The 18,707-nt window shown below is 56.4% G+C and overlaps 1 protein-coding gene across 1 annotated transcript in view; it reads left to right on the forward strand.

Annotated features, from left to right (window-relative positions):
- Positions 1–18,707, forward strand: part of CSMD1 (CUB and Sushi multiple domains 1) — a 741,603-nt gene that overhangs the window by 587,009 nt on the left and 135,887 nt on the right. The window contains exons 17-23 of the mRNA XM_070407812.1: positions 720–907; positions 2,945–3,133; positions 4,134–4,250; positions 6,635–6,850; positions 8,772–8,960; positions 11,893–12,062; positions 13,648–13,804. Of these exons, the coding sequence (XP_070263913.1) occupies positions 720–907; positions 2,945–3,133; positions 4,134–4,250; positions 6,635–6,850; positions 8,772–8,960; positions 11,893–12,062; positions 13,648–13,804 (1,226 nt within the window). The remainder of the gene's footprint in view (positions 1–719; positions 908–2,944; positions 3,134–4,133; positions 4,251–6,634; positions 6,851–8,771; positions 8,961–11,892; positions 12,063–13,647; positions 13,805–18,707) is intronic.

Raw genomic sequence — 18,707 nt, forward strand, 5'->3', positions numbered from 1 at the left:
CGATCACAGAGAAACTTAGAGAACATTTAAACAGTGAGAGACGAGGCTGCGCCATTCAACCCAGTGCCCAGCCTGTACCTTGGATTACAGCCCCGCCCTGTAGACATCCATCCTGTTAAACAGAGGATGGTGACAGTCGTTTGAAAAGGCAAACTGATGGATTTTTCAGTAATTGTTGATTATTGATCCATCTATCAATTTTATGAAAGCTAATCTGGTTGACGGGTATTTTTTAAAATATATTTTTATGGATCTCAGAGAGAGGAAGGGAGAAGGAGAGAGAGATAGAAACATCAGTGATGAGAGAGAATCATGGCTCGGCTGCCTCCTGCACGCCCCACAGTGGGGATCGAGCCCACAACCTGAGCCTGTGCCCTGCCTGGAATTGAACTGTGACCTCCTGGTTCCTAGGCTCACTCTCACCCACTGAGCCACACCGGCCGGCCTGCTTGAGGGGTGTTTCACTTAGAGCCGACCAGCGCCCTCTGTCTGTTACATTTGGACATGGAGTGACAGGGGGGGTGTGGGCGTCCTTTTCTTCTAGTAAGAAGCTCTGTTCTGAAAGACTACAGCTGCCCACGTGTTTATAGGCACAGGGAACGGCACTCACTTTATGTCTGTTGCACCCACCGTCTGTCATCAGCGACTGAGATACCGCAGGGCTGTCTGCGGGTCACATGGCTGTGTGCGTCTTTCCCGACTGGCGTCCATGTCCCCAGGTTCCAGACCGAGGTGAACTACGACACCCTGGAGGTGCGGGACGGGCCGGGCAGCTGGTCCCCGCTGATCGGGGAGTACCAGGGCACGCAGGCCCCCCAGTTCCTCATCAGCACCGGCAACTCCATGCGCCTGCTCTTCACCACGGACAGCAGCCGGGCCAGCGTGGGCTTCCTCATCCGCTACGAGAGTGAGTCCTGGCCTGTCCCCGTCCCCGTCCCTGTCCCCATCCCTGTCCCTGTCCCCGTCCCCGTCCCTGTCCCCATCCCTGTCCCTGTCCCCGTCCCTGTCCCTGTCCCCATCCCTGTCCCCGTCCCCGTCCCCATCCCTGTCCCCGTCCCCGTCCCTGTCCCTGTCCCTGTCCATGTCCCTGTCCCCGTCCCCGTCCCCGTCCCCCTGCTCCAGCAAGGTGCCCGGGGGCTCAGGACACCTGGGCTGGCACACAGCATGTAGGTGACACCGCCGCCTGGTCTCCGAACTCTCTCTCCTACCCAGAGAGCAGCTTGGGGAACTTTGCTTGAAAAGGCATATCCGTTTATCTTAAAGTAAAACAACACAGTAATGAAAACAATGAAATGTGTTCTCACTACATAATGTAATCACAGACCTGTACTGCCAGAAAGTCACCCGTTAACAGGGCACATCCCGGAGATGGCTCATCCTGGACAATAGTGTTTGCTGGAAATGTGACTACCAGGGGTGGCCCCAGCACCTGCTGCTCCTGGGGATATAGACCCTCAGGGGCGGCCCCAGCACCTGCTGCTCCTGGGAATATAGACCCTCAGGGGCGGCCCCAGCACCTGCTGCTCCTGGGGATATAGACCCTCAGGGGCGGCCCCAGCCCACCTTGGATGACTGACTCCCTCCATCAGGAGATCCCCACAGTCGGGATGACCTCCCGGAGGCTGGCTCCCTGTGGATGGAGCCACACCCGTACCACGCATTTCTGAATCGTGGCTCAGACGTCCTGCTCATGTCTCCGATTGAGGCACATGTCGCTGTGCTAATGAAGAAATGCTGTCCCACTGCTTAGTCTAGTGGTCAGCAAACCGCTGCTTGCGAGCCACGTGCGGCTCTTTGGCCCCTTCAGTGTGGCTCTTCCACAAAATACCGGCTCTTCCACAAAATACTGACTTCTGTGCATGGGCCACGAAGTTTCAGTCGCACTGTACGTGCGCACCTGCACGTGGTATTTTGTGGAAGAGCCACACTGAAGGGGCCAAAGAGCCGCATGTGGCTCGAGAGCCGTGGTTTGCTGATCACAGACTTAGTCTGAAATGTCACTCCGTAGCTGCGTTTCATGTCCTGGACGTCCTAGAGGAAGGGACAGCCACCCAGATTTGAGCTCATTATATGCAGCGCTTAGCTGTTATCCCAAAGGCCATCGCGGGGGAGTGAGCAGTAGGAATGCTGGTAATAATTTAGGGTTTCTGGAGAATACTTCATGTCATAATCGTAACTTTCTGAAGTTTATTATAAGGTTTTATATAGCAATAATGTCTTTTTTCTTTATTTTCATTTATAAACATTGCACTGATATTCTCTTTCCTTCTTCCCATTTTCCTTATTTTCAAAATATGTGCTATTCTAAAAGCAAAGAGCCGTGTGAGAGACAGGAGAGAAAGGGTACGATGACATGAGCCTGGTCATGTGACTTCAGACAGCACTTCCCTTTCACACCTGTGAGCACAGGCTGATGTCGCCCCCTGGAGAGTGGCGACTTAGCGCACATTTGCAGCCAGTGTGTGGGTGTGTGGAAGGCAGTCTCAGGATCGGCCCAGGGCAGGCTCACTGAGCACCATCCGTGTGGGCCTGGGCGTGGGCGCCGCTACGGGAAGGCTGAGCGCCACGGCCCTAACCCAGCGGGACGTACGATGCCGAGAGTGGGGAGAGGGGAGGGGGACGGAACCTGAGCACAGACTGGGCTTCCTTGGCGGCCTTCCTGTCCTATTGAGAGTCCAAGGACGCGAAGGGCAGTCCAGGGCGGCAGCGGCTATTAGGTTCGCACCAGTGGGGGCACCTGTGAGCAGCATGGTACGCGTCTCCACAGGACGGAGGGCCGGTGCTCGGGACTCTCCCGTGTGCAGGTGTGGACACGGAGTCCACACGCATTCCCAGGCTGACCTGTCCCGGCTCCTTCCCAGGCTCCGGGCACAGACACCGCTTTCTCTTCCATAAGCTAGAGGCCCTCCCTCCTGACGTGTTCTTGCCGGGCGTGTACCTGTAGGTGTGACTCTCGAGTCGGACGCCTGCCTGGACCCCGGCATCCCTGTGAACGGCCGTCGGCACGGCAGCAACTTCGGCATCGGGGCGACCGTGACCTTCGGCTGCGACCCCGGGTACACGCTCAGCGACGACGAGCCGCTGGTCTGCGAGAGGAACCACCAGTGGAACCACGCGCTGCCCAGCTGTGACGGTAGGGGCCCCGAGAGCGCACCCCAGGGAATGCAGGGGCGTGCGTGTGCAGTCGGGGGTATTCTAGGGGGCGAGCGCACCCCGAGGAATGCAGGGCGTGTGTGTGCAGTCGGGGGGTATTCTAGGGGGTGAGCTGCACCCCGAGGAAGCAGGGACATACATGTGCAGTCGGGGCGGCAGGGGTATTCTAGGGGGCGGTGTGAGGTGAGGAAGTGGGACTTCCATCTGACAAAGCGTCACCTTAAATGCTGTCCCCATTTAACATCTCACAGTTACTAGCAAGTTGTGTCTAACAGGGGGAGTGTGGGTCTAGCAGAGAAGAAGGAATAATTAGCCCGGCCGGCGTGGCTCATTGGCTGAGTATCAAACCTGTGAACCAGGTCAAGGTTCGATTCCAGGTCAGGGCACAGGCCCGGATTTCGGGCTCCATCCCCAGTGCGGGGCATGCAAGAGGCAGCCGATCCATGATTCTCTCTCATCATTTCTCTCTCTCTCTCTCCCTCTCCTTTCCTCTCTGAAATCGATAAAAAAATTTTTTTAAAAAAGAAGGAAAAATTATGGGCTGCCCTTCAACTATATTCCCCCAGACACTCAGCCTTACAGAGCTGAGTTATACCCCCGGCCTGAGGCACGGCCTCGGACCCAGGACCAGGCGCCAACAGCCGCATAGAGTTTACCATCACAGGAGGGTTCTGCTTCAGCTGCTCCGCTCGCTCTGTGATTTTTCTGGGTTTTTTTTTTTTTTACAATGCGGGACACCTGTAGGTGAATTAGCACATTATGATTACAGTAAAATTAAGTTGTGGCTTAGTTTCAGTTATTCTGTCGCTGATAGTAGCTGGTCCTTCAGCCCTCGGCCAGTTAAATGTCCCTGTACGTGAATTCCATTCTCGCAGCCGTTCTGAAACGAATTCTGAAATGAATTCTGAAACGAATTCTGAAACGAATTCTGAAACGAATTCTGAAACGAACGTGCAATGACCCTGTCTCACTGTTTTCAGCCCTCTGTGGGGGCTACGTCCACGGGAAGAGCGGGACCGTCCTGTCTCCAGGGTTTCCAGACTTTTACCCAAACTCCCTCAACTGCACCTGGACCATCGAAGTGTCCCACGGAAAAGGTAGGGACACGGCGTCCATCTCCGACGGCGGTCACTCACAGGAGGCAGATGTTGGGGGAGAGAGGGTGTGAGTGTCTGCGTGAGTCAGCGGACAGGTCTCGCGTGGTTTCGCCACTAATGTTTATGTTTTGACACATTTTAGAAGAATAGTGGTCTTTAGGTGATTGGTGCTACGAGCAAAAGTGGGTTTCTTGTTTTACTGCGTATTTGTCAGATAAACTGGGTTTATGCATGTGAGCGTAGACTTCAAAATTGGGCATAAGTAAGGAAAGGAGGCGTAGATTGTGTAAGATGTGACTATTGAAGAGATAAGAGGAAGTGAGAAGAAATGGACTCAACTTCCAATTCCCCGAGAGACCTGGGCACCCTGGGTGCCGCCTGGGCTTCGACGTTCGCGTGTCATATCTCCGCCTGACCCCCCGGCGGCTCATGGCACAGCTGGCCTTTCCCCACTGCACAGGCGCATAGCGGGGACCGGAAAAGGCCCCTTCGTGCCCGGAACGGAGCTCATGCACACAGGAAGGGCACAGGGCTGCCCCACGGGTTTCCTTTTAGGTTTTTGTGTTTTTTTGAGATGTCTGAACTTGTCGTTTTTGACAAAATAATTTGGGGATTTGATCACATAAGTATCATGTAGACTCACATCTGACCTCTCCTTGAGGTTGGAGTGACACGTGTGTACGATGCTGAGCCCCCGCCCCCAGCAGGCTTGGGAAAAGGGCTGGCCTTGAAGAAAGTTAAGAATAAAAAGAGCCACATGACGAATGCCATCACATGGATACGTTTTTCTGAAAAAAGAACCTGTTCATAGCTCATTTCACTGACTTGGCTCGGGGATCCAGGAAGGATGCTCTGCGGGCACGGTTGCTGGGGGGCATGTGTGAGGCTCATACACTGAGCCTTCCCGCAGGTGTGGGGTACGCGCTGGGCGGTCCAAGCTACCATTTCCTCTAGGGCATCTGTTCAACGCAAATGGGGCGGTTCTCCCGTCCGTCATTCCAAATGCTCTGCCTAAGGCCCAGCCACCATTCTGCATGCAGGCCGTGGTCAAGTCCGCCACGTGTACTCTGTCTCTATCCCTCACTATAAGTCTGTATCTATGTCTATATCTATATCTATCTATATCTATCTATATCTATCTATACCTACATCTATATCTATGTCTATGTCTATATCTATATCTGTCTATACCTACATCTATATCTATGTCTATGTCTATATCTATAAACTATATATCTATATCTATGTCTAATTCCATATCTATGTCTATCTATATCTATATCTGTCTATACCTACATCTATATCTATGTCTATGTCTATATCCATATCTATACCTACATCTGTATCTATTTCTATAAACTATATATCTATATCTGTTAGTAAGTATATATCTATGTCTATATCTCTATATCTATACCTACATCTATATCTGTTTCTATATATATCTATATCTACTAGTAAGTCTCTATCTATGTCTGTATCTATATATCAATATCTAGCTATCGCTACATTTTTATCTATATCTGTCTCCATCTTGCCTACACTGGTATTAGATCTATGTTGATTGATGTCTATGTATCTATACCTACATCAACCATTACACTTATATATACTTAAACATTTATTCATTTTTGCTGTTTACCTCGCTTATTTCTTTCATTTCTAAAGCCACACTCTTTCACCCGTTGTCTGCATGGACTTCAAAGCTTAAGGTTAAATTTGGATTCCAGACAGATTTCTCACAGCCCAAAAGGAAGCATCTCCAGCAACGTTCTCCCTCCCACCTCCGTGTTTCTTATGGATCTTCCTCTCTGTGTCTCTCATGGGTCCCCCTCCGTGTCTCTCATGGGTCCCCCTCCGTGTCTCTCATGGATCCCCCTCCGTGTCTCTCATGGATCCCCCTCTGTGTCTCTCATGGATCCCCCTCCGTGTCTCTCATGGATCCCCCTCCATGTCTCTCATGGATCCCCTCTCCGTGTCTCTCATGGATCCCCCTCCGTGTCTGTCATGGATCCCCTCCCTGTGTCTCTCATGGATCCCCTCCCTGTGTCTCTCATGGATCCCCCTCCATGTCTCTCCTGGATCCCCCTCCGTGTCTCTCACGGGCCTCCCTCATCGTGTCTCTCATGGATCCCCCTCCGTGTCTCTCATGGATCCCCCTCCATGTCTCTCATGGATCCCCCTCCGTGTCTCTCGTGGATCCCCTCCCCGTGTCTCTCATGGATCCCCTCTCCGTGTCTCTCATGGATCCCCCTCCGTGTCTGTCATGGATCCCCCTCCATGTCTCTCCTGGATCCCCCTCTGTGTCTCTCACGGGCCTCCCTCATCGTGTCTCTCATGGATCCCCCTCCATGTCTCTCATGGATCTCCACCGTTGCTCTCAGGGGTCCAGATGATGTTCCACACCTTCCACCTGGAGAGCTCGCACGACTACCTGCTGGTCACGGAGGACGGGAGCTTCTCAGAGCCTGTGGCCCGGCTCACGGGGTCGGTGCTGCCCCACACGATCAAGGCAGGCTTGTTCGGCAACTTCACCGCCCAGCTGCGCTTCATCTCGGACTTCTCCATCTCCTACGAGGGCTTCAACATCACCTTCTCAGGTGCGCTGGCTCTTCCGCTCTTTCTAGAAATAATAGTACTGTGTGTGTATAAGCACATGTGTGTGTATGTGTGTGGGTGTGTGGTGGGCATGAATGTGTGTCTGTGTGTGTAAACGTGGAGTGTGTGTGTGTGAGTGTGTGTGTGAATATGGGGTGTGTGGATGTGTGTGTGTGAATATGGGGTGTGTGGTTGTATGTGTGAGTATGGGATACGTGGTTGTGTGTGTAAATGTGAAGTGTGTGAGTGTGTGTGTGGTTGTGTGTGTGAGTGTGGTTGTGAGTATGGTTGTGTGTGTGTGTGTGTGGGGTGTGGTTGTGTGCGTGTATGTGGGGGGTAGGGTGGTGTGCGGTTGTCTGTTTGGTGGGTGTAGTGTGAGTGTGTGTGTGTGTGGAGTGTGGGGTGTGGTTGTGTGTATTAGTGTGGGTGTGTGGTTATGAATGTGGGGTGTGTGGGGGAGGTGGAGGGATGTGGGTGTGGGGTGTGGTTGTGTGCATGTTTGTACGGGGTGTGGTGGTGTGTGGTTGTGTGTGTGAGTGTGAGGTGTATGTGTGGGGGTGTGGTTGTGTGCATGCATGTGGGGGTGTAGCCGTGTGCATGCATATGGGGGTGCATGTGTGTGGGTTGTGTGTGTGTGAGTGTGGGGTGTGTGGTGGTGTATAGTTGTGTGCATGCGTGTGGATTGTGTGCATGTGTGAGTGTGGGGTATGTGTTGGGTGTGTGGTTGTGTGCATGTTTGTAGGGGTGTGGTGGTATATGGTTGTGTGTGTGAGTGTGAGGTGTATGTGTGGGGGTGTGGTTGTGTGCATGCATATACGGGGTGTGTGCATGTGTGTGGGTTGTGTGTGTGTGAGTGTGGGGTGGTATATAGTGTGTGCATGTGTGTGGGTTGTGTGTATGCATGTGTGAGTGTGGGGTGTGTGTTGGGTGTGTGGTTGTGTGTGTGATGAGAGATAAGTGGCAGAGAAATAACTCTGATTGGTTGGTGGGAAGCGAGAGAACAGGCGCCTGGTGGCCCCCACGGGACTCCACTCTGCAGATCCTCAGTGGAGGAGTGTGGGTGTCACTGTCTTTCCCACAAGCCCCCGCGCTCCTGGCCGGCATTTCACACCCCCCCCCCCCCCCCGGGGACACTGGCCTCGCTGGAGGTGCCTTGGGACCCTGTGCCGGTCATTTCGGGTCCTGCCCTCCTGCGAGGTCTGTGCCCGCATCTCACCTTGGGGTGAAGACAGTCAAACAGGCGCCCGCCCCCCACACTTTCCATGGACGGACACGCGGCTCAGTGGCCCGAGTGGTGACGTCGGCTGCAGTTGTGCCGGAGACGGACCCGGCACTGTGGCTCAGGACGGGCACAGACCACTGTTAGGACCTGCGTTTGGAGGCTGAGTCCCCAGCGCAGCAACACGCGGGCATCGTCCCTTTTACCCCGAGTCCTCACCTTCCTCCCGCGAGGCGCCGAGCTCCCAGCAGCCGGGGGAATATCGCCCATTAGGTGCCCACAGCCCCGGCCGCCACTGACAACAGGCGGGAGCGGCCCGGCCCGAGGTCCACAGCAGAGGGGGCGGCACAGACAGCTCCCGCCAGCGTCGCCTCTAGGGGTTCGTGCCCACGTGCGGTCCCTCAGCGACCCTGTGAGAGGAGGGGGAGTGACCTCAGCGATTAGAAATCGTAAAATACTAGTAGCTTCCCACCGTTACAGAGGCAGCTGGGAAAGGGCCGTCTTCCTTGGTGATAAGTTCCTTAAAACACGCACGCTGAGGCCACTGGTGTGAGCGCTCACGCAGGAGGATCAAGACTCACCCGCGGGCATGGGGGTCGGGAGGCACCTGTGCGTCGGTCACTGCCCCTCGCGGCCGGCCTGTCGCTGTCCTCTGAACGAGTCGGAGCGTCCGCCCGACTCCCACGCCTGCTCTCTCCCCACAGAGTACGACCTGGAGCCGTGCGAGGACCCCGGCGTCCCCGCCTTCAGCCGCAGGATGGGCTTCCGCTTCGGGGTCGGGGACGCGCTGACCTTCTCCTGCTTCGCGGGGTACCGCCTGGAGGGGGCCACCACGCTGACCTGCCTGGGCGGGGGCCGCCGGGTGTGGAGTGCGCCTCTGCCAAGGTGTGTGGGTAGGTGGTCACACGCTTTCATTTCATTCATCCAGGGGGGCCGGGCCCGGCGCTGTCGGGACGTGGGGCCCTGCGTGGTGGGAGGGCGAGGGCGAGGGCAGGCGTGGACCCGGCCACGTAGCTGCCTGCCAGGGGCGAGCCTCCGGCTGTGCCGTCTCAGCTGGAAGGTCAGCTCCTTCCGCCCCAACATTCATGACGGAGGGAGAGCGACACTGCGTCACTCGTATTTATACAACGAAACGAGGTAAAGTAACAGCTGGAAACCACGCTGTAGGAACACGGCCTGACACGCTGTAGTAACACAAGCTCTGACACGCTGTAGGAACACGGCTGTTGACACGCTGTAGGAACACGGCTGTTGACACGCTGTAATAACACGGCTGTTGACCTGCTGTAGTAACACAAGCTCTGACACGCTGTAGGAACACGACCTGACACGCTGTAGGAACATGGCTGTTGACGTGTTGTAGTAACACAAGCTCTGACACGCTGTAGTAACACGGCTGTTGACGTGTTGTAGTAACACAAGCTCTGACACGCTGTAGGAACACGGCTGTTGACATGCTGTAGGAACATGGCTGTTGACACGCTGTAATAACACGGCTGTTGACCTGCTGTAGTAACACAAGCTCTGACACGCTGTAGGAACACGACCTGACACGCTGTAGGAACACGGCTGTTGACGTGTTGTAGTAACACGGCTGTTGACACGCTGTAATAACACGGCTGTTGACCTGCTGTAGTAACACAAGCTCTGACACGCTGTAGGAACACGACCTGACACGCTGTAGGAACACGGCTGTTGACGTGTTGTAGTAACACAAGCTCTGACACGCTGTAGGAACACGACCTGACACACTGTAGGAACACAAGCTCTGACACGCTGTAGGAACACGGCTGTTGACATGTAGTAACACGGCTGTTGACGTGTTGTAGTAACACAAGCTCTGACACGCTGTAGGAACACGACCTGACACGCTGTAGGAACACGACCTGACACGCTGTAGGAACACGGCTGTTGACACGCTGTAATAACACGGCTGTTGACGTGTTGTAGTAACACAAGCTCTGACACGCTGTAGGAACACGGCTGTTGACACGCTGTAATAACACGGCTGTTGACACGCTGTAATAACACGGCTGTTGACCTGCTGTAGTAACACAAGCTCTGACACGCTGTAGGAACACGACCTGACACGCTGTAGGAACACGGCTGTTGACGTGTTGTAGTAACACAAGCTCTGACACGCTGTAGGAACACGGCCTTGGACAGCTGTGTGGATGGACAGCAGGTGTCTCCCTGGTACAGGACGGCGACAGTGTGACAGTGTAAAGGCTGTAGTTCCGCTGTCTCTCAGGCTGACCGGCTGACGGGCACGGCCCCGTAAGTGGGCACTGAATCTGGGCAGGAGTCAGCATGTCCAGGTTGTTCTGCAGCCTCGAGGAGGGGCTCCCAGATGCCAATGGGATGGTGCAGGCGCTTGGAGACGCGCTGGGCAGATGGTGGTTTAGGGGGGCCCACTGGTCACATCCCTGCGACTCTGGGCTGTGCCCCTGGGAGGACCAGCAGGAGTCGGGGGCTGCAGGGCTGAAGGACAGCGTTTTGCCTGCATGTCACAGGGGCTGGTCCTCAGCCCAGACACGAGCCGCGCACCTGCCGCCCACCTGCAGCTGGGCACGCGCGGCCTCCCCACCTGCCCATGACGGCAGAGAACGGCTGATGCATAGCGAGCCGCAGGCATTTGTCTCAGAGTCCCCGAGACTCCCCTGATGGCGAGAACACTGAGCCCACGGCGCCCGCAGTGCACACGCCAGCGTCCCCAGGACGCCTCGAGGCAGGCGAGGAAGTTGTGAAAATAAGATTCCTTAACCCTCCAAACACTACATCGTTAGCTTAGGAAAACCTGGCTTTTCCCGTGAGGAGAGCCTCTTCCATTGTCCGTTATTTAGGAATATCCCCTGATTCCAAAGCCGGTACCGACTTTCCCTGTTTCATGAGGCACAGATCGTCAGCGAGTCAGGACTTCCCTGTGCAGACAGTTCAGCGATGACCTTGCGTGGAGCCCCTCATCCTCTGCCAGGGCTCATGCCTGCACACGTCTACCCCCGGCTCCCTCCCCGAATGGCGCTCCTTGGAGAGGGGCGTCCTTCCTTCTTTGTGGTTTTGATATTTACCTGGGAATTGGGTGCACGTTTTGAACATCCCTCGAGGAAAACTACACACGGTGCCTTATGGATGCCCCCGGAGCTCCCAGAATCCTGGAACCGTTCCCCTCAGGTCGGAAATTACCGACCGACAGTTTAAGATCTGAGAAACGCTCACCTCAGGGAAGTCACGGCATCGTTCTCCACACGCAGCGAGAAGCAGCCGGTAGATTATCATAATCCACTCACCGTTATTCTGTTTTATCTGGATTATCTCTACGTCGCTACCTGCTACCTGGTGTTTACGCCGTTGCCTACAACGTAAGATGAGAGTAACTGGGCGGAAATGACATCGGCATCCTATGAAGAGAAATAAGGAAATCCTGCCCAGCCGCCGGGGCTCAGTGGTTGAGCATCGACCTAGGAACCGGGAGGTCACGGTTCGATTCCCAGTCAGGGCACAGGCCCGGGTTGTGGGCTCGAGCCCCAGTGTGGGGCGTGCAGGAGGCAGCCTGTCAATGATTCTCTCTCATCATTGATGTTTCTATCGCTCTCTCCCTCTCTGAAATCAATACAAATATTTTTTTAAAAAGAAAGAGAAGAACATCACCTGCCTGTGCAGCTGGGGAAACACTCAAGGTCAAGGTCACGGATCTGTGGCTACAATGTATCAACCACAGACCCAGTGAGAGACAGGGGGGGGGGGGGGGGGGGGCTGCCATGGCTTTACCTGTATCTGTCCGCACCAGTCCTCTCATGTCAAATCCTCTCTCCCCTTCCCTTTCAGCTGAGTGTGGGGCGAGGGTCACAGGCAACGAAGGGACGCTGCTGTCGCCGAACTTCCCGTCCAACTACGACAACCACCACGAGTGCATCTACAGCATCGAGACGGAGGCCGGCAAGGGCATCCGCCTGTGGGCGCGGACCTTCCAGCTGCAGGAAGGGGACACGCTCCGGGTAAAGGCTCCCCCCGACACGGCGCCTCCCCCGGGGGGCCCTCCCTCCAGGGCAGACGGGCGGGCGTGCGTATGCACCGGTATATTCCCATTACGCTCGTTCTCCAGTAGATTTCTCCCCCTGGGAAGGCAGCCAGAGGTGCCACTTCGTGGAGGGAGTGTGGACTTCGAAGCAGCTCGGTCTGTGGCCCTGGGCCCGACGGTGTTAGCTGTGTATCTTGGGCAAATGATTTCACACTTTGAGCTTCCAAGTGTGTAAAACATGCAGGCTGCCTGCCGCCCGGGTGGTTGGAGGGTTAAGTGGTGGAATGTAGGGCGTGGTCCAGCCCTGTGCACGGCCATCACAGCCACTGTGACAGCTCAGGGGCCCCAACCACCCCTCTGTGGCCACTCCGTGGACACGCAGTCCCGGCATTCAGAGCTACGATGACCATGATGTGACTGTGGACACATCGCAGCCACGGTCAGGGGACCACAGAGCCGGCTCACGTGGAGGAGCCACGCGGGGACCGGACAGACTCAAGGAAGCAGGCCCGCGGGATGAGCGGGGTCCGCAGCAGGGCTCCGTGTGTCCTGTGACGGCTAGTGTCGGGCTTGGAAAGGGCCTGTGGGGTCCGCACCCAGCACCCCCACACCCAGGGGGCCTCCAGGGCACAGGCAGGGGGATCAGGTCCCAGGCGCCCAGGTCTTGCCTTGACCTAGAACATCCCACCTCCAAGTGGAGATGCCCCGTGACCTCAGAGGCTCCTGAGAGCTGCCCCCTCTCCTGGGACTGTGCAGGGAGCGGGTCCTTCTGGGGGCCGGGGCCCAGGGAGCGCCCACTGCCGAGCGAGCCTCGGGCATCACAGACAGGCCTGGAGCAGCACAGACCAAGGCCGGACCTCGTTCCGTCCACGGCCGCTCGGTCCACTGAGACGTGGCAACTTGTCCAGGTCACACAGCTGACCTGTGGCCAGATGGGGCGCGTCTCTCTTCTCGTTCCCTTTGCAAAAGTCTGGGGGGTTCATTCTCTTTTTATTTATTATTGATTTCACAGAGAGAGAGGAAGGGAGAGGGAGAGAGAGAGAGAAACATCCATGATGAGAGAGAATCATGGACCGGCTGCCTCCTGCACGCCCCCCACTGGGGATCAAGCCCACAACCCGGGTGTGTGCCCTGACCAGGAATGGAACTGTGACCTCCTGGTTCATAGGTAGATGCTCATGCTGACATACCCCACCCCCACCCCAATGCTGTGGGCCCCACTGTTGTTAAGCTGTGAGGCTGAGAGAATGTGTAAACCCAGCTGCAAGGGTCAGTCAGTGCCCCCCCTCCCCCCAGTCCATCATCTGCTCACACAGGATAGAGGGGCCTGGCCGGGCCTTGACCCCATTAGCAGCCACGCGCTCAGGTCAGGAGCTCTGGACAGAAGTGCCTGCCTCCCTCCCGAGTCCCCGTGGGACGCGTTTCTGTGCAGAACCCAGGAGGTGGCTGTCCCCGGGGTCCTCGCACTGGGCGTGTCTGTGGGCGGCTCACGCGCAGCACAAATTACTGCTTAGCTGAAACCACGGGAGTGACTGGCTCTCGCGTGACCCCTCCCCCCCCAGGTGTTCGACGGGCGAGACGGCACCTCCCGGCCCCTGGGGACCTTCACGCGGCGCGAGCTGCTGGGCCTGAGCCTGAACAGCACCTCCAACCACCTGCGGCTGGAGTTCGACAGCAACGGGGCGGACACGGCCGCCGGCTTCCAGCTCAGCTACACCAGTGAGTAGCCGGGGGCGGCCCTGCCCTTGTCCCCTCGTCCCCCGGTTCCTAGAGATGCGATGCTTCAACGTCTCTCTGACACCAAAGGCCACGGTTCAGGAAATTAAGCCCTTTGGTTCTGAGCATGAATATTTGTTAGTGACCGTCAGGATTAATGTCTCTATTGGACAGATAGGCCAGTAATGGCCCGGAAAGATAGCAGTCACCCCAGACCCAGCGCATCAGGCCCCGACGAGGAAAATGCGTGACTCAAATCCCGCTTAGTGGGGAGATGACAGCGGAAGTGTCGGTTAACCTTGAGCGAAAATGCAATTAAAGTGGCCTGCATCCTGAGCAAACCGTCCACGGCCGTGGAAATGACCGCTGCAGAGGCTCAGTGAGAAGAACATGTGACGTGTATTGTGTGCAAACTGCAATGGCGATCGCGTGTGAGCCGCCCGATAGCCCGTGTTTTAACCTTTATTATAACCGGGGCTCCACGCGTGGAGGTCACCGCCCAGAAGGCTTTCTTGTCAATGCCGTGGGCTCTGACTGCAGGTGAAGGGCAGGCTGTGGCCCCTCTGATGTAGATTCACGTGGCTGTGTTCATTGTTGCTCTGCTCGCTTGGTTCCTGGAAGGAGCTGAAGCCACTTCCTGCTCTCACCGCCTTCGCGCCCCGGAGGCGTGATGCTGGGGAGGAAGGGAGAGCTCTGAGGGAACATGGCGCTCACTGCAGCTCCCGGGACACTCCGTGCACCCCGTGGCTCCTGCATTCCTGCTGCCTCAGGGAGCCGACCAGCCAGCCTCCCTGAGCCTGGTCCGCAGGGCGGGGCCTGGGCCTGGCCTCCCCTCTGCTCCGTGTGCTCCTCTGTGGCCCGTGGGGGCCCCTCCACGCAGCTCCCAGGAAACGCGAACCTGAGCTGCCGTTTCACGCCCCGTCACCTTCCTGACCTCCTCGCTGCCTCTGCTTCCCGCCCACTCTTTCCAGCTGGAGTCTCGCAGGATGGTGCCTCGTGTCTGTATTCTCACGGTTGTGCAAAAGGGCAACAGACAGATCCACGCCGACTGAGCGCACGCCAGGGACTGGGGGCGGGGGGCGCTGAGCTGTCCCCGTCTGCGCTACTAGCCGCCCAGAGTCCGCTGCCCCCACCCAGCCGGACGGGCCGCAGGGCTGCGGCTTCTCTGTGTTGGTCTCTCCTGCTCTGTCCAGCGGACTGGCTCCACGGCCATGCTCAGCCCCTGGGGACCCCGTGTTCTCCACGGTCCCAGCACAGCCTTCCACCGTTGCCGCCCCTCCCATTTCTCTGCGTGATTTTGAGAAACCTTGAGTCTGTGGATCTATTTATGGGCACTTGGTAATTTTAAAAATATATATTTTATTGATTTCAGAGAGGAAGGGAGAGGGAGGGAGAGATAGAATATCAATGATGAGAGAATCATGGACCAGCTGCCTCCCCACACTGGGGATCGAGCCTGCAACCCGGGCATGTGCCCTGACCGGGAATTGAACCGTGACCTCCTGGTTCATAGGTTCACGCTCAGCCACGGAGCCACACAGGCAGGCCGGCACTCGGTAATGTTTCACACAGCAGCGCAAACTTCTAAAAAGTAGGAGAAAGAAATACTGGGGATCATTGCTGTTGAGCTCCTCGTGCAGTCAATTTGACGAGAGTAATTCTCTTTTCTGCCCGGGTCCCTCTTTGCCTCGCCTACAAAAGCAGACTCTCCATTGGGTGAGGATTAACAAAAGCTAACAAACAATCAAAACAAAACAGAAAACCGGCGCTCCGGGTGCCCGCCAGCTCCTGAGACTGTCCCGGAGCTGGACACGCCGCCCGGCGGGAACCGACACGCATTATACAGTCGGCGGTGCTGACAGCTCAACAATCAAAATACGATTAACTTCACATTAAATTCTTAGCTTTAAACACTGAGTAATTAAGTTTAGGAAACCCCACGCAGCCGCAATGTGCTCAAAAACCTAAGTGACATAATCGCCCCCCAAAGATGCTGTGCGAATAACGGCTATGAAAAGTTTTGAGCACATGATTAAAGCTGAAGTCTGTGTAAGGCACCTCCAACTCTCTCCCAAAGACTCGCTAATTGCCTCTTGCCAGTTAATTGCATTCCTTACGAAACATTCCTGTGTAAATGCTTCAGATCCATAATTAACCTACCCACAGGAACGGATTAGAAAACGCCGACAGAGTAAATATATAGTTTACTAAACATCCTCAAGTTTGGGAATGGTTACAGATAGCACCCGCCCGTTCTCTTTAATACTGTAATGGACCCTCGCATACTTCTCATTGTACATTTGACATATAGCTTTATTTATGGTGGTGGCGACAGGGTTTTCCCGAGGGGGGAGAGATCCCGGGTGCTGGACTAGTCCAGAAGCCTCCAGAACTTGCCACCTCAGTGCTCGGCACTCCTCAGCCGTGGCGAGTAGCTCCTTTCACGCGTGTTCGAGAGGCAGAAGCCCTGTGCCCACAGGGTGAGAGGGTTTTCTGGAGCTTCCGGGTGGGGCGTGGCCGGGCCAGGACCACCTCCAGGTGCCCTCGGAGCCAGGACTGTGAGGAGCGTGTTCTCAGACACTGCAGGACCCCCCTGGATGAGCTGCAGGTACACGGACGGGTGGCAGCGACCTGAGGGCCTCGGCCAGGAGGCAAGGCAGCCTCGGGGACACGGTGCAATACAGCCGTCGTTGCTCATTAAGCAGCTAGTGGATTCTGATGAGCGGGCAGGGCAGGCAACACACAGCGGGAAAGGGGGCGTCCAATCAAGCCCTGCTCTGTGTTCCGGGTCAGCCTGTTCCTAGAGCAGATGGCTGCCTGCCGCGGCCGCAGTTCCGTGGATGGGACGCATCGTGCAGGAGCGCCTGCGGTGGGGACGACGTGTGCGTTTCAGATCCCCCTCCGTGCCTGGCGGCTTGTCTGATCTCTGAAATAAAAGGTGCAGGTGGGGCACTGAGTTCCTGGAGCTGCCGGGCGACCAGGAGCCGGGCTCCCCTCAGGGGACATAAGCCGCCCCTTTCCTCCTCCGGCGACGGAGATGCTGCAAACAGCAGGGAAAATCCTACTGAGGACGCAGGTGTTTTCTAAGCGTTTCAGCAAATATTTGCACAAAGAGAAAAGGATTCTGGGAATTCACCCTGCATTGAATTCAGGATTTATTTAACCATCGGCTGACTCTTTTTGGTGTTTCACAAGAACGTCCCCAGAGCAGTTACTCTCCAGGAGCAGGATGTGGGGAGGTGTGGGCAGGAGGCAGGCCCTCTGGATTGGACTCTGTTATTGGAGCAGGTGACCAGCCCTTCCCCACAGCTCACAGGCCCGCTGCCCGTGCGCATGGGCACCCCTGGGCCGTCCCCTGGCCGTGGTCTGGAGGAATCAGCGATGGTGGGGGGCCCGCCCTGTGCGAGGGGGAGGCGAACGCTCCTGTGCACAGCGACGGGCCTGGATGGCCCTGCGGGCCGGGGCAGAACCTCGCTCAGCGGGCACGCGGCTGACACAGTCCCCGTGACGGGCGGTCGGCGGGGGTGGGGCCCCATCAGTGGCCCTTCACGTGGCTCCTCTTGCGTTGAGCTCGACCTTTCATGTCGTCTTATACTTGAGCCTTAATTCGTCTCCTCTTTACCTGGCTTGTTCTTTCTTCCCAAATGACTGGCTGGAGCAGCGGTTCTCAACCTGTGGGTCGCGACCCCTTTGGCGGTCGAACGACCCTTTCACAGGGGTCGCCTAAGACCATCCTGCATATCGGATATTTACATGACGATTCTTAACAGTAGCAACATGACAGTTATGAGGTAGCAACGAAAATAATTTTATGGTTGGGTCACAACATGAGGAACTGTATTTAAAGGGCCAGAAGGTTGAGAACCACTGGACCAGAGCTTTTTTAAAAATATACATATATTTTATTGATTTTTTGCAGAGAGGAAGAGAGAGGGATAAGGAGTTAGAAACATCGATGAGAGAGAAGCATCGATCAGCTGCCTCCTGCACACTCCCTACTGGGGATGTGCCCACAACCACGGTACATGCCCTTGACCAGAATCGAACCTGGGACCCTTCAGTCCGCAGGCCGATGCTCTGTCCACTGAGCCAAACCGGTCAGGGCAAGCTTTTTGGTGATGGAATGAGACCCTTGTAACGGGAGCTGTAAATGCAGGCATCACGCATGACATAGGTCCCGTCCCCCGTCCCCACACGGCTCACTGTTTGCGTTAGGAAATGGTGCTCTGTGGGCACACTCTGAGATAAACAGCCGACTGCAGTGAATATTGGATGATGGCGGAACATCACTAGAAAGATCCTCGGGGCCCAAACCGGATGGATTCTCAAGCAGGGCGGCGTGCGGGCAGTTGTTTGGGACCCGCCGTGCCGACCCCAGGGGAGGCCGCCCAAACCGCAGGTCAGACATGGCCATCGCTTCCGGAGGGAGGGCCGTTGCCCGTATGCGGTTTAGGAAGGACAGTGACGCGTGCGGATGCTGAGCTGGCTGACTCATGCCCAGAAGCGCGGGGAGGGGAGCTGGCGTGGGCCGGGTCTCAGGCTGCTCCGGGATGTTCGTCATCGCCCGCCTTCCTGACAGGAGAGCATCCGAGGCTAACGGATCAGCGTTCACGGAGCTTTAAACAGGCCCCGTGACACCAGCCGGCTTCCTTCTCTGCTGAGTGAGATTCCCTACTCGGCGCCTGAGGCCTCCACCCCCATCCCAGCCTCACACCCCACACATCGCTGCCCGAGGCGGGTCTGGGAAGGGTCGGCGTAGCTTTGCGTAATTTTCCAGGAGGCTCGGTTGTGTAAGTGACTGTTTTTTAGGGTGTAAGTCTGTCCTCGGTCGGGCGACGGTGTGCTGGGTGGTGCACGCGGCTCTGTTTTCCTCTTGCAGGACTGATGCGTGTGCTGCGGGCCAGCC

Source organism: Myotis yumanensis, unplaced genomic scaffold (genome assembly GCF_028538775.1).
Source record: "Myotis yumanensis isolate MYYU_CA2020_CCGP unplaced genomic scaffold, mMyoYum1.0.hap1 SCAF_3, whole genome shotgun sequence".
NCBI classification, from domain to species: Eukaryota; Metazoa; Chordata; class Mammalia; order Chiroptera; family Vespertilionidae; genus Myotis; species Myotis yumanensis.